The 25,121-nt window shown below is 43.4% G+C and overlaps 2 protein-coding genes across 6 annotated transcripts in view; one reads left to right on the forward strand and one right to left on the reverse strand.

Moving 5' to 3' along the window:
* Positions 1-342: 342 nt before the first annotated feature.
* LOC112225588 (solute carrier family 15 member 2) lies at positions 343-22,233 on the forward strand. Of its 2 annotated transcripts, XM_024389671.2 has the most exons (24): positions 343-674; positions 2,299-2,345; positions 3,027-3,114; positions 4,857-4,998; positions 5,225-5,317; positions 7,223-7,322; positions 7,551-7,641; positions 7,811-7,888; positions 10,704-10,786; positions 10,985-11,068; positions 11,324-11,413; positions 12,112-12,156; positions 12,401-12,436; positions 12,767-12,855; positions 17,967-18,048; positions 18,442-18,567; positions 19,035-19,199; positions 19,294-19,340; positions 19,457-19,564; positions 19,990-20,086; positions 20,347-20,388; positions 20,518-20,619; positions 20,918-21,022; positions 21,306-22,233. In XM_024389671.2, the coding sequence occupies exons 1-24, from the start codon at positions 659-661 to the stop codon at positions 21,480-21,482; spliced, it is 2,133 nt and encodes a 710-aa protein (XP_024245439.1). In that variant the 5' UTR covers positions 343-658; the 3' UTR covers positions 21,483-22,233. The 2 variants fall into 2 exon arrangements, with proteins under 2 accessions (XP_024245439.1, XP_024245440.1); XM_024389672.2 differs by lacking the exons at positions 343-674; positions 2,299-2,345; positions 4,857-4,998.
* hspbap1 (hspb associated protein 1) overlaps positions 21,780-25,121 on the reverse strand; it is a 36,772-nt gene continuing 33,430 nt past the window's right edge. For all 4 annotated transcript variants that reach the window (XM_024389674.2, XM_024389675.2, XM_024389676.2 and 1 more), the window contains one exon: positions 21,780-24,624. In XM_024389674.2, coding sequence (XP_024245442.1) covers positions 23,974-24,624 — 651 coding nt within the window. In that variant the 3' untranslated portion in view covers positions 21,780-23,973. The remainder of the gene's footprint in view (positions 24,625-25,121) is intronic.

Below are 25,121 nucleotides of genomic sequence, written 5' to 3' on the forward strand. Positions count from 1 at the left end.
CTCTCTCTCTCTCTCTCTCTCTCTGCCTCTCTCTCTCTCTCTCTCTGCCTCTCTCTCTCTCTCTCTGCCTCTCTCTCTCTCTGCCTCTCTCTCTCTCTGCCTCTCGCTCTCTCTCTCTCTGCCTCTCTCTCTCTCTCTCTCTCTCTGTCACTTTTTGAACAACCCCAGAAATGCATAACTTGTCCCAATTATAAGTACCAGAAAGCATGGAAATTGTCCACTTCATAAAGTGCTCTACTCTGCATCAGCAAACACGTACAGTTATGATCACTTCAGGCTAATTTCAACAGTCACTCCACGCCCAGGCTTGCGGGTTAAAAAACCCTCAACAATAACTCTATTGTGAATCCAAAGAGTGTGGTTCACAGGCGGGTTCCCATACTCAACTGTTCTCTGTAAAGTAAGATCCAATATTCAATTGACTTCGTGACAGGATCAGATCTGCACTGAAAAGTCCTTGAAGATTAAGTAAAAAATTCATGGATCTGGACTGGAATATTAACTAACGGGTTAAACATATGTTATAAGAAAGCTGCGTTTCCATTGCTGTGCTCACAGGCACAAACAGACAAGAGAGGGACGGACTTGGACGCACGTCAAGAAGCCCACCGACCGATGCGACGCTAGTGCCAAAAACACTTCAGAAAATACACGAGAAATGGGGAAACGAAAGGGTAATGCGTGCTCAGACTTTTGGAAAAATAAAGTTTTCGGAATGTGTTTTTTATTGGATGCATGGGCGGTGGATTATTGAAGGAAAGCGTTTTATGCACAAACGTTATCAATAGTTGTGACAACTGACACAAATTACGCGTTTGATAGTACTGTCTACAACTTTCAGACTGTCGTGATAATGATGTATGCATTCAATGTTTTCACAGGATGGATCTAGGCAAATTGCTAACATATGTGCTCGATTTATAGAAATGCTGAAATACTGTATGTGTAGTGGTTGACATTTTGCCTTCAGTAACCACGTTTCCATCCACAGTTTTTATGCAAGTAAAGTGATACTATAATGACAGCTGTGATGGAAACATGAAGTTTCCGAACAATTTTATAAATGCCGACAGATGATTAGTTCATTCTACATGGTGGGATCTTTTGTGTTGGTGAAATGTATTATGCGAGAAATGGCGGTGGAAACTTTTTGTTAAAATATTGATATAATTAACCGTCATATCGAAGTAAATTTGAAGTCACGCGATGATAATGGGTGTGTGGTCCTCCCACTACAACTCGGGAAACGTTGTCTACAGATAATAAATAAATGATGATGAATTTCACAGGGTGGTGAAAGTGCACGGTGATGTTCCTTTTTCAATAATAATTGAGGGTATTTTTATTCGGTACATAAAAACTTAAACGAACAAGTACATTTTGTGTGCACTATGTCATCACTCACTTATTTTTATCCACAGGTATGTTTGTTCGAAACACACCACTAGTGGGAAAATGCACATTTTCTTTATGTGGATTCTAGAATATTTGGATGAAAATCTGTCCATTTTTCTATTTGAAGTGTTCTACTCCGCTAGCTAGCACCTTGCCTAAACATGTGTGCGTTTCTTTCGCCTCCAGATTAGCCAATTGGAATCGAAATCTAGCTAGTGTTAGATTTTTACTGTAGAAAGATGTTTTCCATCACACCTGTCAATAGGCTTCTCAGACACCATCACTATTGTGAGGAAACAGATGCAACACGCACATTTTACTGAGTGTTTGTATTTGCCTATTTTCTAATTTGGCTATCTCAAAAAACACAGTTTATTAGCATCAACCACTGTTTTCTCTTAGACCATAGCCTAATAATAATGAGTAGTCCATCATTAATTATTATTTAATTATTTATAGTCAGTCATGTAAGAGAGTAATAATGACCATTTCCAAATTGACTTGTATTTGTCCCTCCGTAAATACTGCAATACGGGTTTGATTGCATAGTGCTCAAGTGAAAGTCTTACTCCGTCCATAGACCAGCATTAGATAATGTAGATGCAGTATGTCATGTCATGTCCTAGCCAGCCCTACAAATAGTACACCAAATTCATGATATTAATAATACACTTAATATTTGGATATTGTCTTCATAGCGTAAATACATTTAAAAAAAATCAAATCACATTTTATTGGTGACATGCACAGAATACAATAGGTGTAGACTTGTAATGTTAAATACTTATGAATGTTCATTTTGAATATCATGAATTTGGAGTACTATTTATAGGGCTAGTCATGTCCATGCATCTTGTGCATACAATACCTCTAAAATTATGTTATTTTGTGATTACTTGGCAGAGCTCAAATTGGAAATTCATGAAAGTGGAAAGACAAGCAAATCACAGGTATTATTTTATATTTCTTCCTGTTTTATTGCACAATATATTCATGGTCATGTATTTGCGGTCGAATTGAACAGGTAAAACAATGGATATTGACTGGAAAATTCTTGGCAAGATTTCTGGGTTTTCCTTAGTTGATAATTTCAACTTTAATTTCTTCTTCAGACATATTATTAACGTCTCTTTTCTTTGGACCACGATTCATGTCAAATTACCTGTCAGTTGCTCTTTAGTCTAATCTGTAATGTGCTGGTGTGATTAATGAATGACTCTTTATAATGTATCCTAAATGGCATCCTATTCCCTATTTAGTGTACTATTTTAGACCAGAGCTCTATGGGCCCAGGTCAAAAGTACTACCCTATGTAGTGAATAGTTTGCCATTTGGGATAGAGACATACTGACTCTTGCTCAGTAGTAAAGCATTATGGACAATAGCATCAATTCCTTGTTTAACTGACATGTTAGTATGAGACATGTATTACTCTAGAAAACACATACAGCTTTTAATGACTCTCTCTCTCTCTCTCTCTCTCTCTCTCTCTGTCTTTGTCTTTCATTCTCCCTTTCTTTCCCCCTCTCTTTCTCTCTCTCTCTCTCTCTCTCTCTCTCTCTCTCTCTCTCTCTCTATTTGTCTTTGTCTTTCACTCTCTCTTTTCATATTTCTTTCTTTCTTCTCCTCAGAAACTATGTGGAACCAACTACCCTGTCTGCATCTCCTTCATTGTGGTGAATGAGTTCTGTGAACGCTTCTCCTACTATGGCATGAAAGGTAGGTAACCTATAATTAAGAATGGTTCTCCTAACTACTCCTAACTAGAAATAGGACAGAACTCCAGTAAATAACTTAAATTGACATAGTTTTATTGCCGCACAAACGTTTGGGTATGAGCCCTTCTTCAGCGTGTCCTTGCAATGGCAATCAATATCACAACACCACACAGGTTCTAAATGATACACTCACAGTCAGTATTGGACCAATCAAGAGATCCCAGCAGAGGAAGCTGTGAATTATGGTGCATTGTGGAGAAATGTTGTGTGCGGGTAATGAGTCGCTGGCTCATTAACATATTTCGAGACGTGCCTTGTAAGTGGCTATATTTGTTGCACCTGTTAGTGTGAATGCTCTGCAATTTGAACTGATATGTGGTAGTAGTGCCCTAACAATTTAATGTGTATAGGCGACAGAGCAGAGTAGTTCAAGAATTAACACTGTTTTGGTGTCAATACGGGTCCACAGACACAACAGTCTCCATGTTCATTTTGTTTTTCTTTAACACTGGTGAATTTGCTGTGTAGTGTAGAGCAGGTGAGCTGGTTCTACTCTTGTTGCCTGTTTTGTGGTGGAAAACTGAGTGGGTCGAGCATAACACATCAACCCTGTTACCTATAGATAGACAGGCTAGAATAACACATCAACCCTGTTACCTATAGATAGACAGGCTAGAATAACACATCAACCCTGTTACCTATAGATAGACAGGCTAGAATAACACATCAACCCTGTTACCTATAGATAGACAGGCTAGAATAACACATCAACCCTGTCACCTATAGATAGACAGGCTAGAATAACACATCAACCCTGTTACCTATAGATAGACAGGCTAGAATAACACATCAACCCTGTTACCTATAGATAGACAGGCTAGAATAACACATCAACCCTGTTACCTATAGATAGACAGGCTAGAATAACACATCAACCCTGTTACCCATAGATAGACAGGCTAGAATAACACATCAACCCTGTTACCTATAGATAGACAGGCTAGAATAACATATCAACCCTGTTACCTATAGATAGACAGGCTAGAATAACACATCAACCCTGTTACCTATAGATAGACAGGCTAGAATAACACATCAACCCTGTTACCCATAGATAGACAGGCTAGAATAACACATCAACCCTGTTACCCATAGATAGACAGGCTAGAATAACACGTCAACCCTGTTACCTATAGATAGACAGGCTAGAATAACACATCAACCCTGTTACCTATAGATAGACAGGCTAGAATAACACATCAACCCTGTTACCCATAGATAGACAGGCTAGAATAACACGTCAACCCTGTTACCCATAGATAGACAGGCTAGAATAACACGTCAACCCTGTTACCCATAGATAGACAGGCTAAAAAGGTTTTTAGCAATTGTATATTTTTGGGGTGAAGCTTTCATTAAATTTACCCCTCCCGATTGCACAACCAGGTTCCACTCCCCTGTCACAAGGGGCTTTATCTCTGATTTAAGATGGAAACATCACATGATCTAGACTCCCTGTCTGACCTCTACTTCCTCTACTCCCTCTACTTCCCGAAACACACCTCTTGAAAAATAAAATCTGTTATTGCCAAACTCTATTCAACTCTACTCAATTTATTGATAACACATTCTCTTTTACAATAAAGACCTGACCAAGAGGGAGCAATGATATACTGAATTTTTCTCTGATCCCTGGTGATCCTTATCTATTTCTCCTTACTTCCCGGCTGTGCTTGCGTGAAGCGGTGCTGACGCTGTACTTCATCAATTACCTTCATTGGAACCAGAACCTGTCCACAGCAGTGTACCATGCCTTCTCCAGCCTCTGTTACTTCACCCCTATTCTGGGGGCCCTCATTGCTGACTCCTGGCTGGGCAAGTTCAAGTGAGTTAGATGGAGAAGTCAATGCCTCCAATCCCTCAGTGGGAAATATGGTGTCATTTTAGATTGGAGGATGGGCTGCATTCCATTCCAGCCATAACAATGAGCCTGTCCTCAGATTTCTCCCTCCACCAGCCTCCACTGTTATTGTTCCGATGTTGAATCTTGTCTTAGTTGACGAGAAGCTGAAGTAACTGTGAAAGTCACTACTGTGTCATGTCATCCACAGGACCATTGTTTACCTCTCTGTTGTCTATGTGCTCGGTCATGTCGTCAAGTCGGTTGGGGCCATACCGAGTGTGGGGGACTCGACCATACACATGTGAGTAGTCTGACAAATTGATTGATACAGTTGAAGTCGGGAAGTTTACATACACTTAGGTTGGAGTCATTAAAACTCATTTTTCAACCACTCCACAAATTTCTTGTTAACAAACTATAGTTTTGGCAAGTCGGTTAGGACATCTACTTTGTGCATGACACAAGTAATTTTCCAACAATTGTTTACAGATAGATTATTTAACTTATAATTCACCGTATCACAATTCCAGTGGGTCAGAAGTTTACACTAAATTGACTGTGCCTTTAAACAGCTTGGAAAATTCCAGAAAATGATGTCATGGCTTTAGAAGCTTCTGATAGGCTAATTGACATAATTTGAGTCAATTGGAGGTCAACCTGTGGATGTATTTCAAGGCCTACCTTCAAACTCAGTGCCTCTTTGCTTGACATGGGAAAATCAAAAGTAATCAGCCAAGAACTCATAAAAAAATTGTAAACCTCCACAAGTCTGGTTCATCCTTGGGAGCAATTTCCAAATGCCTGATGGTACCATGTTCATCTGTACAAACAATAGTACGCAAGTATAAACACCATGGGACCATGCAGCCATTATACCGCTCAGGAAGGAGACGCGTTCTGTCTCCTAGAGATGAAAGTACTTTGGTTTGAAAAGTACAAATCAATCCCAGAACAACAGCAAAGGACTTTGTGAAGATGCTGGTTGAAACAGGTACAAAAGTATCTATATCCACAGTAAATCGAGTCCTATATCAGTATAACCTGAAAGGCCGCTCAGCAAGGAAGAAGCCACTGCTCCAAAACCACCATTAAAAAAGCCAGACTATGGTTTGCAACTGCACATGGGGACAAAGATTGTACTTTTTGGAGAAATGTCTTCTGGTCTGATGAAACAAAAATTGAACTGTTTGGCCATAATGACCATCATTATGTTTGGAGGAAAAAGGGGCATGCTTGCAAGCCGAAGAACACCATCCCAACCGTGAAGCACGGCGGTGGCAGCATCATGTTGTGGGGGTGCTTTGCTGCAGGAGCGACTGGAGCACTTCACAAAATATATGGCGTCATGAGGAAGTAAAATTATGTGGATATATTGAAGCAACATCTCAAGACATCAGTCAGGGAGTTCAAGCTTGTTCGCAAATGGGCCTTCCAAATGGACAATGACCCCAAGCATACTTCCAAAGTTTTGGCAAAATGGCTTTAGGACAACAAAGTCAAGGTATTGGAGTGGCCATCACAAAGCTCTGACTTCAATCCTATAGAACATTTGTGGGCAGAACTGAAAAAGCATGCGCGAGCAAGGAGGCCTACAAACCTGACTCAGTTACACCAGCTCTGTCAGGAGGAATGGGCCAAGATTCACTCAACTTATTGTGGGGAGCTTATGGAAGGCTACCCGAAACGTGTGACCCAAGTTAAATAATTGAAAGGCTACGCTACCAAATACTAATTGAGTGTATGTAAACTTCTGACCCACTGGGAATGTGATGAATGAAATAAAATCTGAAATAAATAATTCTCTCTACTATTATTCTGACATTTCACATTCTTAAAATAAAGTGGTGATCCTAACTGACCGAAGACAGGGAATCTTTACTAGGATTAAATGTCAAGAATTGTGAAAAACTGAGTTTAAATGTATTTGGCTAAGGTATAGGACGGATACTTACTGACTCTTGCTCAGTATTAAAGCATTATGAACAGCAACATCAATTCATTGTTTAACTGACTCGTTAGTATGAGTCATGTATTACTCTAGAAAACACATACAGCTTTTAATTATTTTTAATGATTGTGAAAAACTGAGTTTTTATGTATTTGGCTAAGGTGTATGTAAACTTCTGACTTCAATGTGCATCTGAGATAGGAATGTTGACAAACCTTAAGCTCAACAATGTTCTCTCTCTCTCTCTCTCTCTCTCAGAGCATTGTCTATGATGGGGCTGATCCTTATAGCCTTTGGTACAGGAGGCATCAAACCCTGTGTAGCAGCGTTTGGAGGTGATCAGTTTGATGAAGAACATGTAAGAGATTCTATCAGTCTAGTCTAAAATACACACTAATAATACTCTTACTGCAACATATGAGGAAGTTCTCAATCTAATACCTGTTATTACTGAAGTATGTAGGCTTAGCTACGGAAGAATGGGATAACAATTATGCTACAAATTGAAGACCTGAAAAAGTATCAAATGAATTTCTGATATTAAACAATGTTCACCATCATTGGGTTTTGTCCCTTGTCACCTCAGACGAACGAAAGGAGGAAATTCTTCTCAATTTTCTACATGTCCATCAACGCTGGGAGTCTCTTATCAACAGTCATCACTCCAATACTGAGAGGTTCGTGTCCACATTAACCTTAACCCTTATCTCAAAGGTGAAAGGCATTGAGGGCTCAGGCCTCTCAGGTGAAAGGCATTGAGGGCTCAGGCCTCTCAGGTGAAAGGCATTGAGGGCTCAGGCCTCTGCCTTTGCTCATGGCTGCTGCTGTGTGTTCCTGCACTTACAGGAAATGTGCAGTGTTTTGGCGGTGACTGCTACGCTCTTGCTTTCGGAGTACCAGCCATTTTGATGGTCATTGCTCTAGGTGAGTGTGCTCTCTTCTTCACACCTTATCTAATCAAGCTAGTCTGGGTTTCTGTTGCATACTTGGAGTAGAATATACCCAGTGGGTAAACCTGGTTGAAATGACGTTATTAAATGACCAGATTACAACCTTGCCGGCTGGGGGTACAGTATGTATTGAATACATTCAGCACAGACCTGGTTGTGCAGCAGGCTTGTATACACGAGCTACTGCACTATTCATATAGCCAAGATACCATTATGGGTCACACCAGGGGGGATGTGGCCCCTCAAGTTGGAAAGCAGGATTTTGTTTTTATGGCACATGCTTTAGTGAGGTAGAGGCAGTGAACACTAAATCCCATATGGATCGAGAGGAATGGGATTCAGAGGCAGTCATCAGAAAGATCCTAGTGGACCACAGCGGTGTGTAAACATGGCTCCTCGCCAGTCAAAACAACCCAGGACTGTGTTACACACACACATACATACATACATACGTATATACACTGCTCAAAAAAATAAAGGGAACACTTAAACAACACAATGTAACTCCAAGTCAATCACACTTCTGTGAAATCAAACTGTCCATTTAGGAGGAGTGGTTCTGCAGGTGGTGACCACAGACCACTTCTCAGTTCCTATGCTTCCTATGCTTCCTATGCTTCCTGGCTGATGTTTTGGCCACTTTTGAATGCTGGCGGTGCTTTCACTCTAGTGGTAGCATGAGACGGAGTCTACAACCCACACAAGTGGCTCAGGTAGTGCAGCTCATCCAGGATGGAACATCAATGCGAGCTGTGGCAAGAAGGTTTGCTGTGTCTGTCAGCGTAGTGTCCAGAGAATGGAGGCGCTACCAGGAGACAGGCCAGTACATCAGGAGACGTGGAGGAGGCCGTAGGAGGGCAACAACCCAGCAGCAGGACCGCTACCTCCGCCTTTGTGCAAGGAGGAGCAGGAGGAGCACTGCCAGAGCCCTGCAAAATGACCTCCAGCATGTGTCTGCTCAAACGGTCAGAAACAGACTCCATGAGGGTGGTATGAGGGCCCGACGTCCACAGGTGGTGGTTGTGCTTACATCCCAACACCATGCAGGACGTTTGGCATTTGCCAGAGAACACCAAGATTGGCAAATTCGCCACTGGCGCCCTGTGCTCTTCACAGATGAAAGCAGGTTCACACTGAGCACATGTGACAGACGTGACAGTCTGGAGACACCGTGGAGAACGTTCTGCTGCCTGCAACATCCTCCAGCATGACCGGTTTGGCGGTGGGTCAGTCATGGTGTGGGGTGGCATTTCATTTGGGGGGCTGCACAGCCCTCCATGTGCTCGCCAGAGGTAGCCTGACTGCCATTAGGTACCGAGATGAGATCCTCAGACTGGTATGGTTGACCATATGCTGGTGTGGTTGACCCTGGGTTCCTCCTAATGCAAGACAATGCTAGACCTCATGTGGCTAGAGTGTGTCAGCAGTTCCTGCAAGAGGAAGGCATTGATGCTATGGACTGGCCCGCCCGTTCCCCAGACCTGAATCCAATTGAGCACATCTGGGACATCATTTCTCGCTCCATGCTTTAGTCCAGGTCTGGGAGGAGATCCCTCAGGAGACCATCTGCCACCTCATCAGGAGCATGCCCAGGCGTGGTAGGGAGGTCATACAGGCACGTGGAGGTCACACACTACTGAGCCTCATTTTGACTTGTTTTAAGGACATTACATCAAAGTTGGATCAGCATGTAGTGTGGTTTTCCACTTTATTTTGAGTGTGACTCCAAATCCAGACCTCCATGGGTTGATAAATTTGATTTCCATTGATCATTTTTGTGTGATTTTGTTGTCAGCACATTAAACTATGTAAAGAAAAAAGTATTTTATAAGAATATTTAATTCATTCAGATCTAGGATGTGTTATTTTAGTGTTCCCTTTATTTTTTTGAGCAGTGTATACACACACACACACACACACACACACACACACACACACACACACACACACACACACACACACACACACACACACACACACACACACACACACACACACACACACACACACACACACACACACACACACGGCTGGTATTGGCTATTTGCAAGTCTTCTTCAACATATGAAAATATAGTCTGAAGGTATTTTGGCTAGTTGGTTTTAGCTCCTGGGTTGAGAAAATGGCACACACCCAGATAACACACATCATCAACACTCCGTGTTAGACAAGAAGTTTACTCTAACAGGGAGTGTGTTTCATCCTTACCTTTCCTAGAATTCAGTTTTACATGAACTCCTAGAATTCAGTTTTACAGGAACTCCTAGAATTCAGTTTTACAGGAACTCCTAGAATTCAGTTGTACATGAACTCCTAGAATTCAGTTTTACAGGAACTCCTAGAATTCAGTTTTACATGAACTCCTAGAATTCAGTTTTACAGGAACTCCTAGAATTCAGTTTTACAGGAACTCCTAGAATTCAGTTGTACATGAACTCCTAGAATTCAGTTTTACAGGAACTCCTAGAATCTACAGTTTTACAGGAACTCCTAGAATTCAGTTTTACAGGAACTCCTAGAATTCAGTTTTACATGAACTCCTAGAATTCAGTTTTACAGGAACTCCTAGAATTCAGTTTTACAGGAACTCCTAGAATTCAGTTTTACATGTCAAAAGGATTTCAACGAGGGAACTCATTTCCCCTTGGATCTGACAGAAAGACAGTATTGATGGTATTTTGTTTTGCGGTCAGGCAATGCTCTTTGGAGGATTTTTTTTACTGCAATAGTACATTTACAATCAGTAAATTCTACTCAACATCTACTCAAATGTGTCTATGTCTTTGTAGTTGTGTTCATCTCTGGAAGTGGGATGTATAAGAAGAGTCCACCTGAGGGGAACGTCTTATTGGATGTGTGTCGGTGCCTGGGGGTAAGTCATTCACCTCTCTCAACAGTCACACATTTCCATAGAAAGATGAGTCTCTTGTGGCAGATTGTTAACATTGCTGGCTAGTACACTCAAGATCTGGCTCTGGGTTCTGAGATAATGGAAAGATAAACAACTGAAAAATACTACCCCTGGGCTTACTACTGGACCATGACTGCTCCTGTTCACTCCATCCTACAGTTGGCCATCAAGAACCGGTGGATGAGTTCTAAGTATGACTCTAAGAGGAAACACTGGCTGGACTGGGCAGAGGAGAAGTATCCGGTATGATTATCAAGAATGAAATAACTCCAGTGAGGACTATAATCACTTCATGGAGCTTTTAACTGTCCCATTAACAATGTTTCAGATTATAATAGGATAATATAATATAAAGATGAGGAACATTTATGGCGATCTGGCTTACAGATAAAAGGTATGTATCCATTCTAAGGAAAAGGTATATGTGTATGTATGAAGAAGTTTCTGGTGAAATGGACCCATACTGTATGTTCTCCTACTGTATGTGCTTCTCTACAGAAACGTCTGATCCATGAGATTAAGATGGTCCTGAGGGTTCTGGTGCTCTTCATCCCTCTGCCCATGTTCTGGGCTCTGTTTGACCAGCAGGTAAGGATCCAATGCGTACCCTAACCCGAAGCAGCTTGGACCTTCCTAAATAGAACAGTAACCACCACCCTAGCTGTTAAAAAGCCTCTAAACAGGACCTTTCATGGTTCCCAAACCCAGGATTCAGGCCAATACAGTAGATTCGGACCAAGTAAAGACAAAACGGTTTGAAATTACATCATTTCAACCAGATTACAACTCTTTACATTTTTTAAATGATATTATTCCAACAAGCTTTGCCCTCTGGGACCCCAAGTTCTGCTTGCCTCACTGCTTGATCTTGAGGCATTTTTCTGTTGTCTCCTCTCATCCCCTCTCTCCTCCTCTCCTCTGGTCAACGACCAAACCTCACCACAATAACAACTGATTAAGAAAAAGTGCAAATCCCAAAACCCCATCCATCCAACCTCCCTGGGCACATTCCTCTGATAAAACACTGTGATTAAATCTAACAAGAAGAACAAAAACCTCCATCTTAGTTTTAATGAAGGGAATCTATATTGTTTATAGGCAATGACATTTTGTTTGGCTTTGCATTAGGCATGTTAGAAGCCAAGGACATGTTGGATTGATGAGGTCTGATTATACCATTGAAGTGAATGGTGATGGCGAAGCAGCTATCCAGTGCTATAGAATACAGGGAATGGGCCAGTGATAACATGATAACATTTAGCCTTCTTTGTTATATGGTACTATAGGGATCCCGCTGGACTCTCCAGGCCACCCGGATGAACATGGCCTTTGTAAGTTGTTTGTCTTTCTTTCAATGTACAGGACTTTACAACAGTGGTAGGAGTCTCGTAGTGAATGGCCTTCGTAAGTTCCTTTCCTTTTCTAGCTTTTGAAACGGTGTAACAATGTGCCCTACAACTGTGGTAAAACCCAAGTGTACAACATTTATGATTTCATAGTATTTTGCATTGTTTTACTATCGTTGACTGTAATCTGAAATAGAAATCTTGTTTGGAATCTGTCTCTATGTTACAGGGATCAGCATTCGTTCTGAAGCCTGATCAAATGCAGGTGGCTGGAGCTTCTTACTCTCTTCCTAGTATTCTATAGTGCATTACGACTGCTGGTGATGTGTATACTGTACCTGTAACCATAGGTTCTCTCTATAATGGCTTTGAATAAGACCATGCGTGTTCTCTCCTGAACCCAAACCCTTTTATAATGGACATTATCACCATAATGCTATCTCACTATTGACAAAATAAATTGAGCAAGAATATTTACTAGTGTCTTTTCTAAGTTTGCTTCAGCAACCAATATGATTTGATGGTATTTTTTGTTGTGATTTTATATTGAGTCATCAGAAGCTTCCCTGTGTTTTGTTCTTCCTCGTTCTTTTAGATGTTAAACGCTCTGCTGATCCTCATGTTTGTGCCTATCTTTGACGTGGTTGTCTACCCACTCATAGGCCTGTGCAGGATCAATCTCACGTGAGTGGACCATGGTTGTGTCTGAAAACGTTACTATGCAGCTGTCAAATCCTTGCTTCCTCTGTCCTTATTTCCTCACTCTGTCTCAAAGCTCATTGGACGGGGATACCGTAGGGAGCTTGGACCTCGGCTCTTGGATCCTCACTTCCAATGAGCTTCAGGAGGAATTGTGGAAACAAGGACGGAGGAAGAAAGGTTTTGACGGCTGGACACTACAGTCTTCAACAGTAGTTGAAGGCTGTTTGGGGCGGCAGGTAGCCTAGTGGTTAGAGTGTTGGGCCAGGAACCTAAAAGGTTGCTGGATCAAATCACTGAGCTGACAAGGTAAAAACCTGTCGTTCTGCCCCTGAACAAGGCAGTTAACCCACTGTTCCCCGGTAGGCCATTATTGTAAATAAGAATGTGCTCTTAACTGACTTGCCTTGTTAAATAAAAAAACAGTCATCATTCATGAATAAGGAATGGGGCAAGAACAAGCATGTGGGTTGGACAACATTTTTGATGCGCCTCTTGGTCATAAAGAAAATGTTTGTAGCTGTTTTTCTACAGTACCTTGTGATCTTGCCAGCAGCATACCACCCTGCTTACCACTGCTGGCTTGCTTCTGAAGCTAAGCAGGGTTGGTCCTGGTCAGTTCCTGGATGGGGGACCAGATGCTGCTGGAAGTGGTGTTGGAGGGCCAGTAGGAGGCACTCTTTCCTCTGGTCTAAAAAATATCCCAATGCCCCAGGGCAGTGATTGGGGACACTACCCTGTGTAGGGTGCTGTCTTTCGGATGGGACGTTAAATGGGTGTCCTGACTCTCTGAGGTCATTAAAGATCCCATGGCACTTATCGTAAGAGTAGGGGTGTTAACCCCGGTGTCCTGGCTAAATTCCCAATCTGGCCCTCAAACCATCATGGTCACCTAATAATCCCCAGTTTACAATTGGCTCATTCATCCCCCTCCTCTCCCCTGTAACTATTCCCCAGGTTGTTGCTGCAAATGAGAACGTGTTCTCAGTCAACTTACCTGGTAAAATAACAGATAAATAAAAAAATAAATCTTATCAAATCACTGAGATGATAAGTGGAAGATACGCTCAAACAATGTTGTGCAAGCATCTTATGTAGTCATTCAGAAAGATAAAACAATTCACAGCATTAATCATTTCTAAGAATGGAAACCGTTGTTTCTGTGTAGTAGGGACAAAATTGAACAATGTGCGTTGACTCCAAGTTGTCTTGTTGGAGTCCATAGGAGTGTGGCTGAGAGACAGAATGTCTGATACGTCTCCATCTCCCCTTTAGAGACAGAATGTCTGATACGTCTCCATCTCCCCTTTAGAGACAGAATGCCTGATACGTCTCCATCTCCCCTTTAGAGACAGAATGTCTGATACCGTCTCCATCTCCCCTTTAGAGACAGAATGCCTGATACGTCTCCATCTCCCCTTTAGAGACAGAATGTCTGATACCGTCTCCATCTCCCCTTTAGAGACAGAATGCCTGATACGTCTCCATCTCCCTGTAGAGACAGAATGCCTGATACGTCTCCATCTCCCCTGTAGAGACAGAATGCCTGATACGTCTCCATCTCCCCTTTAGAGACAGAATGCCTGATACGTCTCCATCTCCCCTTTAGAGACAGAATGTCTGATACCGTCTCCATCTCCCCTTTAGAGACAGAATGTCTGATACCGTCTCCATCTCCCCTTTAGAGACAGAATGCCTGATACGTCTCCATCTCCCCTTTAGAGACACAATGCCTGATACGTCTCCATCTCCCCTTTAGAGACAGAATGTCTGATACGTCTCCATCTCCCCTTTAGAGACAGAATGCCTGATACGTCTCCATCTCCCCTTTAGAGACAGAATGTCTGATACCGTCTCCATCTCCCCTTTAGAGACAGAATGCCTGATACGTCTCCATCTCCCCTTTAGAGACAGAATGTCTGATACGTCTCCATCTCCCTTTTAGAGACAGAATGTCTGATACCGTCTCCATCTCCCCTTTAGAGACAGAATGCCTGATACGTCTCCATCTCCCCTTTAGAGACAGAATGCCTGATACGTCTCCATCTCCCCTGTAGAGACAGAATGCCTGATACGTCTCCATCTCCCTGTAGAGACAGAATGCCTGATACGTCTCCATCTCCCCTTTAGAGACAGAATGTCTGATACCGTCTCCATCTCCCCTTTAGAGACAGAATGTCTGATACCGTCTCCATCTCCCCTTTAGAGACAGAATGTCTGATACGTCTCCATCTCCCCTTTAGAGACAGAATGCCTGGTACGTCTCCATCTCCCCTGTAGAGACAGAATGCCTGATACGTCTTCATCTCCCCTTTAGAGACAGAATGCCTGATACGTCTCCATCTCCCCTTTAGAGACAGAATGCCTGATACGTCTCCATCTCCCCTGTAGAGACAGAATGCCTGATACGTCTCCATCTCCCCTTTAGAGACAGAATGCCTGATACGTCTCCATCTCCCCTGTAGAGACAGAATGCCTGATACGTCTCCATCTCCCCTTTAGAGACAGAATGCCTGATACGTCTCCATCTCCCCTTTAGAGACAAAATGCCTGACACCGTCTCCATCTCCCCTTTAGAGACAGAATGCCTGATACGTCTCCATCTCCCCTTTAGAGACAGAATACCTGATACGTCTCCATCTCCCCTTTAGAGACAGAATGCCTGATACGTCTCCATCTCCCCTTTAGAGACAGAATGCCTGGTACGTCTCCATCTCCCCTTTAGAGACAGAATGCCTGATACGTCTCCATCTCCCCTGTAGAGACAGAATGCCTGGTACGTCTCCATCTCCCCTTTAGAGACAGAATGCCTGATACGTCTCCATCTCCCTGTAGAGACAGAATGCCTGATACGTCTCCATCTCCCCTTTAGAGACAGAATGCCTGATACGTCTCCATCTCCCCTGTAGAGACAGAATGCCTGATACGTCTCCATCTCCCCTTTATAGACAGAATGCCTGATACGTCTCCATCTCCCCTTTAGAGACAGAATGCCTGATACGTCTCCATCTCCCCTGTAGAGACAGAATGCCTGATACGTCTCCATCTCCCCTTTAGAGACAGAATGCCTGATACGTCTCCATCTCCCCTTTAGAGACAAAATGCCTGACACCGTCTCCATCTCCCCTTTAGAGACAGAATGCCTGATACGTCTCCATCTCCCCTTTAGAGACAGAATACCTGATACGTCTCCATCTCCCCTTTAGAGACACAATGCCTGATACGTCTCCATCTCCCCTGTAGAGACAGAATGCCTGATACGTCTCCATCTCCCCTTTAGAGACAAAATGCCTGACACCGTCTCCATCTCCCCTTTAGAGACAGAATGCCTGATACGTCTCCATCTCCCCTTTAGAGACAGAATGCCTGATACGTCTCCATCTCCCCTGTACAGACAGAATGCCTGATACGTCTCCATCTCCCCTTTAGAGACAGAATGCCTGATACGTCTCCATCTCCCCTTTAGAGACAGAATGCCTGATACGTCTCCATCTCCCCTGTAGAGACAGAATGCCTGATACGTCTCCATCTCCCCTTTAGAGACAGAATGCCTGATACGTCTCCATCTCCCCTTTGGAGACAAAATGCCTGACACCGTCTCCATCTCCCCTTTAGAGACAGAATGCCTGATACGTCTCCATCTCCCTTTAGAGACAGAATACCTGATACGTCTCCATCTCCCCTTTAGAGACAGAATGCCTGATACGTCTCCATCTCCCCTGTAGAGACAGAATGCCTGATACGTCTCCATCTCCCCTTTAGAGACAGAATGCCTGACACCGTCTCCATCTCCCCTTTAGAGACAGAATGCCTGACACCGTCTCCATCTCCCCTTTAGAGACAGAATGCCTGATACGTCTCCATCTCCCCTTTAGAGACAGAATGCCTGATACGTCTCCATCTCCCCTTTAGAGACAGAATGCCTGATACGTCTCCATCTCCCCTTTAGAGACAGAATGCCTGATACGTCTCCATCTCCCCTTTAGAGACAGAATGCCTGATACGTCTCCATCTCCCCTTTAGAGACAAAATGCCTGACACCGTCTCCATCTCCCCTTTAGAGACAGAATGCCTGATACGTCTCCATCTCCCCTGTAGAGACAGAATGCCTGATACGTCTCCATCTCCCCTTTAGAGACAGAATGCCTGATACGTTTCCATCTCCCCTGTAGAGACAGAATGCCTGATACGTCTCCATCTCCCCTTTAGAGACAGAATGCCTGATACGTCTCCATCTCCCCTTTAGAGACAGAATGCCTGATACGTCTCCATCTCCCCTTTAGAGACAGAATGCCTGATACGTTTCCATCTCCCCTGTAGATACAGAATGTCTGATACGTCTCCATCTCCCCTTTAGAGACAGAATGCCTGATACGTCTCCATCTCCCCTTTAGAGACAGAATGTCTGATACCGTCTCCATCTCCCCTTTAGAGACAGAATGCCTGATACGTCTCCATCTCCCCTTTAGAGACAAAATGCCTGATACGTCTCCATCTCCCCTGTAGAGACAGAATGCCTGATACGTCTCCATCTCCCCTTTAGAGACAGAATGCCTGATACGTCTCCATCTCCCCTTTAGAGACAGAATGCCTGATACGTCTCCATCTCCCCTTTAGAGACAGAATGCCTGATACGTCTCCATCTCCCCTTTAGAGACAGAATGCCTGGTACGTCTCCATCTCCCCTTTAGAGACAGAATGCCTGATACGTCTCCATCTCCCCTTTAGAGACAGAATGCCTGATACGTCTCCATCTCCCTGTAGAGACAGAATGTCTGATACGTCTCCATCTCCCCTTTAGAGACAGAATGCCTGATACGTCTCCATCTCCCCTTTAGAGACAGAATGTCTGATACCGTCTCCATCTCCCCTTTAGAGACAGAATGCCTGATACGTCTCCATCTCCCCTTTAGAGACAAAATGCCTGATACGTCTCCATCTCCCTGTAGAGACAGAATGCCTGATACGTCTCCATCTCCCCTTTAGAGACAGAATGCCTGATACGTCTCCATCTCCCCTTTAGAGACAGAATGCCTGATACGTCTCCATCTCCCCTTTAGAGACAGAATGCCTGATACGTCTCCATCTCCCCTTAGGCCGCTGAAGAAGATGGCTGTTGGTATGATCTTTGCAGCGCTGGCCTTCGGTGCTGCCACCTTGGTGGAGGTCAACGTCATGGTAAGAAACAGCATCTCTGGCAGAGGAGGCTGGTGGTAGGAGCTATAGGCATATTGTAATGGGTGGAATGGAATAAATGGAACCGTATCCAACAAATGGAAACCACGTTAGACTCCGTTACATTCATTCCATTCCAGTCATTACAATGAGCCCATCCTACTATAACTCCTCCTACCAGCCTCCTCTGATCTTTGGGGGACTTCACTTCCGTAAGTGACACTCCAGTTCATCTTTTTTTGCAGTTGTGCTGCATAGATGGTCTGATCCCACAATGCCTGGAGAAGTGTTTATTGTAGCAGGAACAACATTAATTTGTCCACCTGGATTGCCACCTTTGTAACAGAGACAGTCACCTGTCCTCTGATGTCCCCTCTCTCTCTATTCCTCTGCTAGAAAACGGTGGTGGAGCCTGCACCTCGTGGACAGTGTCTGCTACAGGTCTACAACCTGGCTGACAGTGACGTCAAACTAAGCATCCCTGGGAGTAACCTATTCTCACAACCCATCAAATCCTATGAGGTAAACTGGGCTGGGGAGTTTTACCCTAGTTTTACTCTGCTACGCTAATAATGCTGTGACTAATAATCAACCTTGACCTCATAGAAAGCAGACCTACCAGATAGGATTGCCATGAGAAATGGCTGTAGACTCCGTAGACGCTCCATAGTCTGACTCCATAGGAATCTACAGCTACATCTCATGGCAACAGATGTGCGTTCTGAGGTCAACAGGTCCATTGTTCTACAGCTATTACAGCCAGACCTGGGTTCAAATACTATTTGAAATCTTTCAAAAAATGTGTGTTTGCTTTAGCCTGTCTGGAGTTTGCCGTTTTGTGACTATTTTATTGGTTCCATTGTGCCAGGAAAGCTCGATCAGGCCCAGTTGGCCCATTTGAAATAATTGTAATAATATTTGAACGCAGGTCTGATTAGAGCTGAACATTAATCATGGCAATACATGTAATACACATGCCTCTATGTCAGGATCCTCAAGCATATCAGCATCTTGAACTGGGGGGACACAACAAGACCATCACTGTGGGGATCAATCACAATGGACACTTTCATGAGTGTGGAGAGACTTTCACAGAGCAGAAAGCCTACAGTCTCGTCCTGCACAGCAAAACCTCGGGAATAGTGTGTCAACTAGTGAGTCTGAAGTTCACCCTATAATCTTACAGTCACTACAGAAATCATTTCTGTGTTTGCAATCTGTTTCTGTTTTCATTTTTTTATAATATAGGCGACAGACAACATACTTAAAAGTGAAAAAATGGAAGCATACCTGAGGTAATTATGTGTTTATGTTTGAATTGAAATAGGAGACGGAATAATGCTCCATTGGAAAGACTGACTTCCGTTAGTTCAGTGAATACGCTGCAAAGATTCAAGTATTGCTCTAACAGGTTCATAAACACGCGGAGTGAGGCTGTGAACGTAACGATGGCTGGTGTGGACTTTTACATACCCGCTGACTATGGCATATCTCCCAATAAGAGTGTGGAAAGAAATGAGTGAGTGGCCATATTTCTGTTCCATTGCAGTTCATCTTAAAATAGTGTAAAGTGTCCCTTCCTAGGCCACTGACAAAGCATTCAATAATTGATATTCCTAATTTTCTAACATTGAACATCTGACTAATGTAGTAATAAATTAGAAATAGATACAGTCCACAGGAGGCTGGTGGCACCTTAATTGGAGAGGACGGGCTCGTAGTAATGGCTGGAGCAGAATAAGTGGAATGGTATCAAATACTTCAAGCACGTGGTTTCCATGTGGTTGATATCATTCCATATGCTCCATTCCAATACATTATTATGAGCCGTCCTCCCCTCAGCAGCCTCCACTGATACAGTCAGTGCTAGATCATATCTCAGTATCCACAGATCTCTTTTACCTCTGCCCTCTCTAAATCCTTCACCTATGCCATCTCTCACAGGTATACAAGCGTGAGGTGTACATCAGGCTCACAGGATTTCTCCATCAACCTGGGCCTGCTCGACTCTGGAGCTTCATACACAGTCATCCTCAAAGGGGTGAGTCATCCCACTGCTTATACATGAGATCACAAAATACCATACTGTAGGTACTATTAAGTGCTGCCTGCTATGGCCTGAAACCACATTGGCAGTATAATTACATGGACTAGCTACTTCTAGTACTAGCTACCTAGTAAGTTACACTTACTAAAGATATGTGATCCCTGCGGGAATTGAACCCACGACCTTGGCATTGCTCACATCGTCAGTGCCTGCTCTGGTAGACAGTACTCATGACTTCCTTTACTTTTTTCCAGGGCTCTGGAGACATCATTCCCCAGAAGATGGAGGATGTGAAGGTTATTATTTCTCTTTTTTTCTCTCTGCATTGTTGGGAAGGGTCTGTAAGTAAGCATTTTACAGTTACCGGTAGTCCACATCTGTTTACGAAGCATGTGATTCAATTATTTTTTATTTGATTTGTGAAGGCCAACAATGTTCACATAGCCTGGCAGATCCCCCAGTATGCCCTGATGACAGCAGGAGAAGTCATGTTCTCCATCCCAGGCATCGAGTTCTCCTATTCACAGGTCAGTAGGTATCCAGTGATTGTTGATTGAGTATTGGTTGAGTATTGACTAATAAACCTCAAATGCTTACTTAGGCACCTCTGTAGATCTGAAAGAATTGGTGTCCAGTATGATGAACACTTAGTTTATACCAACCAGAAACCTTTCAGATCTACTAGAAGTGGCTAGGGGGTATAGACAGCTACGGGTTGATTACTAGGAATTCAGCCTCTACAAGGAGATCATGTTTGAGTGAAGAACATGTGATATGCTTTTCCCTGCCAATGATAAACAACATCTAGGTCTATGTTCAATACAGGCCCCAGCCAACATGAAGTCACTGCTGCAGGCCGGCTGGCTGCTGACTGTAGCCTTTGGCAATGTCATTGTGCTAATCGTAGCAGAGGGGGCAGGTCTGGATCAGGTAAGTCCCAATGGTAGAAGATGGTTTTTACTGTGCCTTTTAGGAAGCCTTGTCAGTGCGCCATTGAACCCATAGACCTCATAAATCCGTTAAAAAAGAGTCAAACAGAGCAGTGTCTGCAGTAGTCCACTAGAGGGAAACCAATCACAACAATAAGAATGGCTGGTTCCCTTTCTCTCTCCAGCTTGAGTAACGAGTACACCAGGATAATAAATATGGCTATCAAATAACCACCATAGTCCCCAGTGTTAAATGTGTTTAACATTGATTCTGACATTCCCAGTGGATGGAGTTCCTGCTGTTCGCTGGCCTCCTGGTGGCAGTCTGCATCATCTTCTCCATCATGGCTTACTTCTACACCTACGTAGACCTAGGCGAGCTAGACAAGCTGTTCCCAGACAAGACAGTCAATGAGGATGAAGATGACCTGAAGAAGGACCAGACAGACGACACTACTTGAACTCAATAGAGAAGAGCACCAATATGTAGTCTGGTGACTGAATTCAGAGTATTTCCCTCTCAGGAGATTTGTAAGCCCCCAGTGTGGAATCTTTTTTGTTTTATACATTTGTAAATCGAAGCAAAGTATTAAGATATGGGGATTGAGTGTATTTTACTTGCTGAACCTTACTATATGTTGTTAGTTATTGTCACACCCTGTCTGTGTGATCTTATAGTATGGACTAACCAGTCAGCACTCCAACTGAGACACTTCTCAAAATCTGGAGGTCACACCAGGTCCGGTGGTAACAAAACACATTGTTCAAACGCTGTATTTTATTTGTGTGAATTTCTAAAATGTTACTGAACATAGTAGAATGATCTGAAGTCCCCTGTTTAAATGATGGTCAAAGATGAAAACAACAGACTCTTGTAGTTGATAAACAAAACAATTACAGAACATTGTGAAAAGGGTCCTTCTTTAGCAGGCATGAAACTTAAGGATTTTGGTTACTAGTAGAGCCATTTTTACAAGTAGAACCATTTTTACTAGTGGCCTAGATTCATTTCCATCCCTGCTCTTTAGACTGGCTACCTGAGACAAATACTGGAGTAGACTTAACTCCAGTAATACTTGACTAAAAGAGCCTCATTCAAATGTCCTAATCATTTGATAGATAGACCTTCATAAAACGTTCCACTCCTGGGAACCATTTTACTCTAATTTTACTCTTGTGGTACGTAAATAAAAATGTGTAAATTTCTCTGAATATGATATAATTCTGTTTCTGAAATCTTGCTGCTCTTACGGTTTTGCAGGACTACCTCATTGTTGGTGGCTCTACATGTTTCTAGTCTTTATTCATTCAGAGCTTTGGTTTCCTTCCTTTGTCACAGACCCAGGACTATAGAGAGAGAGAAAAATAACACATCACTTCCTGGTAACTGGGACATAACACATCATCACTCCTTAGACAGCATTCATTAATCACAATACCATAACAGGCTGCCTTTCTAACATCTTCACCCCAACTGCCACCCTATATAGTCCTTCCACTTCAGACCAGAGCCCTTGGACACAAACAGAATGTACCAGCTGGGGAATGGAAGGCAGAGCCCTGGTCTAAAGAGGAAGAGTAGCTCCTGGAAGCTCCAGGTTGGCAGCAGCTAAAAGGAGATCCCAATAAATACCAAAAAACACTAAAAAAGGAGTGCACTAAATATAGAATAAGGTGCCATTTGGGACGCAAACATAACCTACCAGCTGGGGAATGGAAGGCAGAAAATGTAGCCGACATCTGAGAAATACTAGCTATCACTGTTATTATTACAAGGATTATACAAAGTTTAATTTTAAGTGCTATTTTGGAGCGCTATTTGCTCGGCATGGGTAGAAAATAAATGTCTAATATCACAAGACTACAAACATGGTAAGAATGGAAGAAATGCTCTTGACTTGGATTTGACCTCATGGAGTCGCCAAGACTATAACATACTACAGTAAACCATATACACTGAGTGTATAAAACATTAGGAACACCATCCTAAAATTGAGTTGCAACCTCTTTTGCCCTTAGCACAGACTCAATTCGTCGGGGCATGGACTCTACAAGGTGTCCAAAACATTCCACAGGGATGCTGGCTCATGTTGACTCCGATGCTTCCCACAGTTGTGTCAAGTTGGCTGGATGTCCTTTGGGTGGTGGAACATTCTTGATGCAAACGGGAAACCGTGCAGCGCTAAAAACTCAGCAGCATTGCAGTTCTTGACACAAACCAGTGTCAAGAACAGGTGACATCAATAAGGGATCATAGTTTTCACCTGGATTCACCTGGTCAGTCTATGTCATGGAAAGAGCAGGTGTTCATAATGTGTTGTACACTCAGTGTAGATGGGGTAGAAAAAGAAGGAGCAGAAGGGTAAGAAAAAGAGGAAAGTGTGAAACGTCTTTCCGTTCTCCCTTCTCTGACACTTTGGAATAACTATCAGCCAGGCAGGATTTCCCATGTGGGCACTGCAGAGCATGGCCGTTCATTCAGTGGTTTCTGAGTCACTGTTAACTCCACAGAGGCTTGCGTCCCAAATGGCACCCTATTCCCTATATAGTGCACTACTTTTGACCAGGACCGTTCTACTCTCGCCTAATCATCAAGCCGTTCTGGTCAATAGTAGTGCACTATATAGGGAACAAGGTGCCATTTGGGACGTAGCCAGAGACTCCCAGCAGCATTAGGGGAAATAAGAGCCAGTGTCAGAGGTATTAATACCATGATATACTCCACCTTGACTACCTCAGCTGTTAAAGTCAACTGAACCCAGTTAAACTCTATAGACTTACTGATGATGACTCCTTTCCCCATTTTTAACAATTGAGGGAAGTTACGTACAATCTACTTGTTAGGCTCTGTTTCAATATCCATACTAGCTTAGCACTTAGAATGAAGCGATGTATTTTGGCATTCAATCTCAGTAGCATACTAGTATGAACGTTGTAATGTAGATTATGAAGCTATGGTGTTGTGGCTGTCCCTGACTGGACTCTCTCCATCAGTAGCTCAGAGACTCTAGCAATGACCTCAGGGTGAACCAGGCACTGCAGTAGGTCGTTGGTGGTGATGGAGACGGGGCAGTGTGCTCTGTCACCCTTGCCCTGGTCTCTGTCCCTAGGTGGTGGCCTTCCTCCATCTCTGCACCCTGGCTGTGGTAACACTAGGGGGTCTGAGGCTGAACCGGAGCTGGACATGCCTTCCCCTCCATGCTGATGCTGGGCTCTACTTCCACTGACAGGTCTGGGAGGGGTGTTTTGGGTTATGCTGCTAGACCTGATTATGTCACAGTCTCTGGATGGTGACGGTCTGTCTTGGTTTTTGGGGTTCTGCTCTGGAGGTTCCTGGTTGGTGATCTGGTTCCAGGCCACGGGGATGAGGTGAGGGCCGAAGGGCATGGTGGATGGTGTGGAAGAGGAGGAAAGGCACTCTGCTGGTGGTGATGAAGAGTTGGTGTTCTTAGCTTGGCCCCTGGAGTCACGTTTTGCCCTTGGACATGCTGGGGTGTCCTGGGTCTGTTGGTCACGGTGACTTGTTAACCCTCTCTTCTCCATGCAGGCCCCCACAGCCAGGTTCAGGTACTGCATGTTCTCGTCATGTCCCACCAACCCCTCCTTTGGAAAAATACAAAAGTTGAAACTATAAACACAACCGTTATGAAACGAACCAATGTTTCGTCATTCTCCGCTTTACTCAGGGACTATGGTCAATACTGTGTGTTTACAGGGACTATGTCTCTTAACTTTGGGGAGGCAGGTAGCCTAGTGGTTAGAGTGTTGGGCCAGTAACCGAAAGGTTGCTGGATTGAATCCCCGAGCTGACAAGGTAAAAATCTGCCGTTCTGCTCCTGAACAAGGCAGTTAACTCACTATTCCCCAGTAGGCCGTCATTGTAAATAAGAATTTGTTCTTAACTTACTTGCCTAGTTAAATAAAAAAAAATAAAACTAGTCACAAACACTATGCTCTGCTTTGTCATCTCTGAGGAGTTCTTCATTTCTTAACTAAAAAGGCTGGTTTTAGGCTAGGTATTCTCCAGCACAAGATCAGTCAACAACTCAAATGCTAACTGGAGCTAGACAGATTGGTCAATCTGGGGGGGTTGGAATCTC

The sequence above is a fragment of the Oncorhynchus tshawytscha genome, linkage group LG26 (assembly GCF_018296145.1).
Source record: "Oncorhynchus tshawytscha isolate Ot180627B linkage group LG26, Otsh_v2.0, whole genome shotgun sequence".
Taxonomy (NCBI): domain Eukaryota; kingdom Metazoa; phylum Chordata; class Actinopteri; order Salmoniformes; family Salmonidae; genus Oncorhynchus; species Oncorhynchus tshawytscha.

Excerpts from the sequence above, each read along its gene's own strand:
- LOC112225588 (XM_024389671.2), top strand. Across the intron at positions 10,787-10,984 it reads ATGTGTGTCGGTGCCTGGGG|TTGGCCATCAAGAACCGGTG; the intron begins GTAAGTCATTCA and ends TCCATCCTACAG. Across the intron at positions 19,200-19,293 it reads CGGGAATAGTGTGTCAACTA|GCGACAGACAACATACTTAA; the intron begins GTGAGTCTGAAG and ends TTTATAATATAG.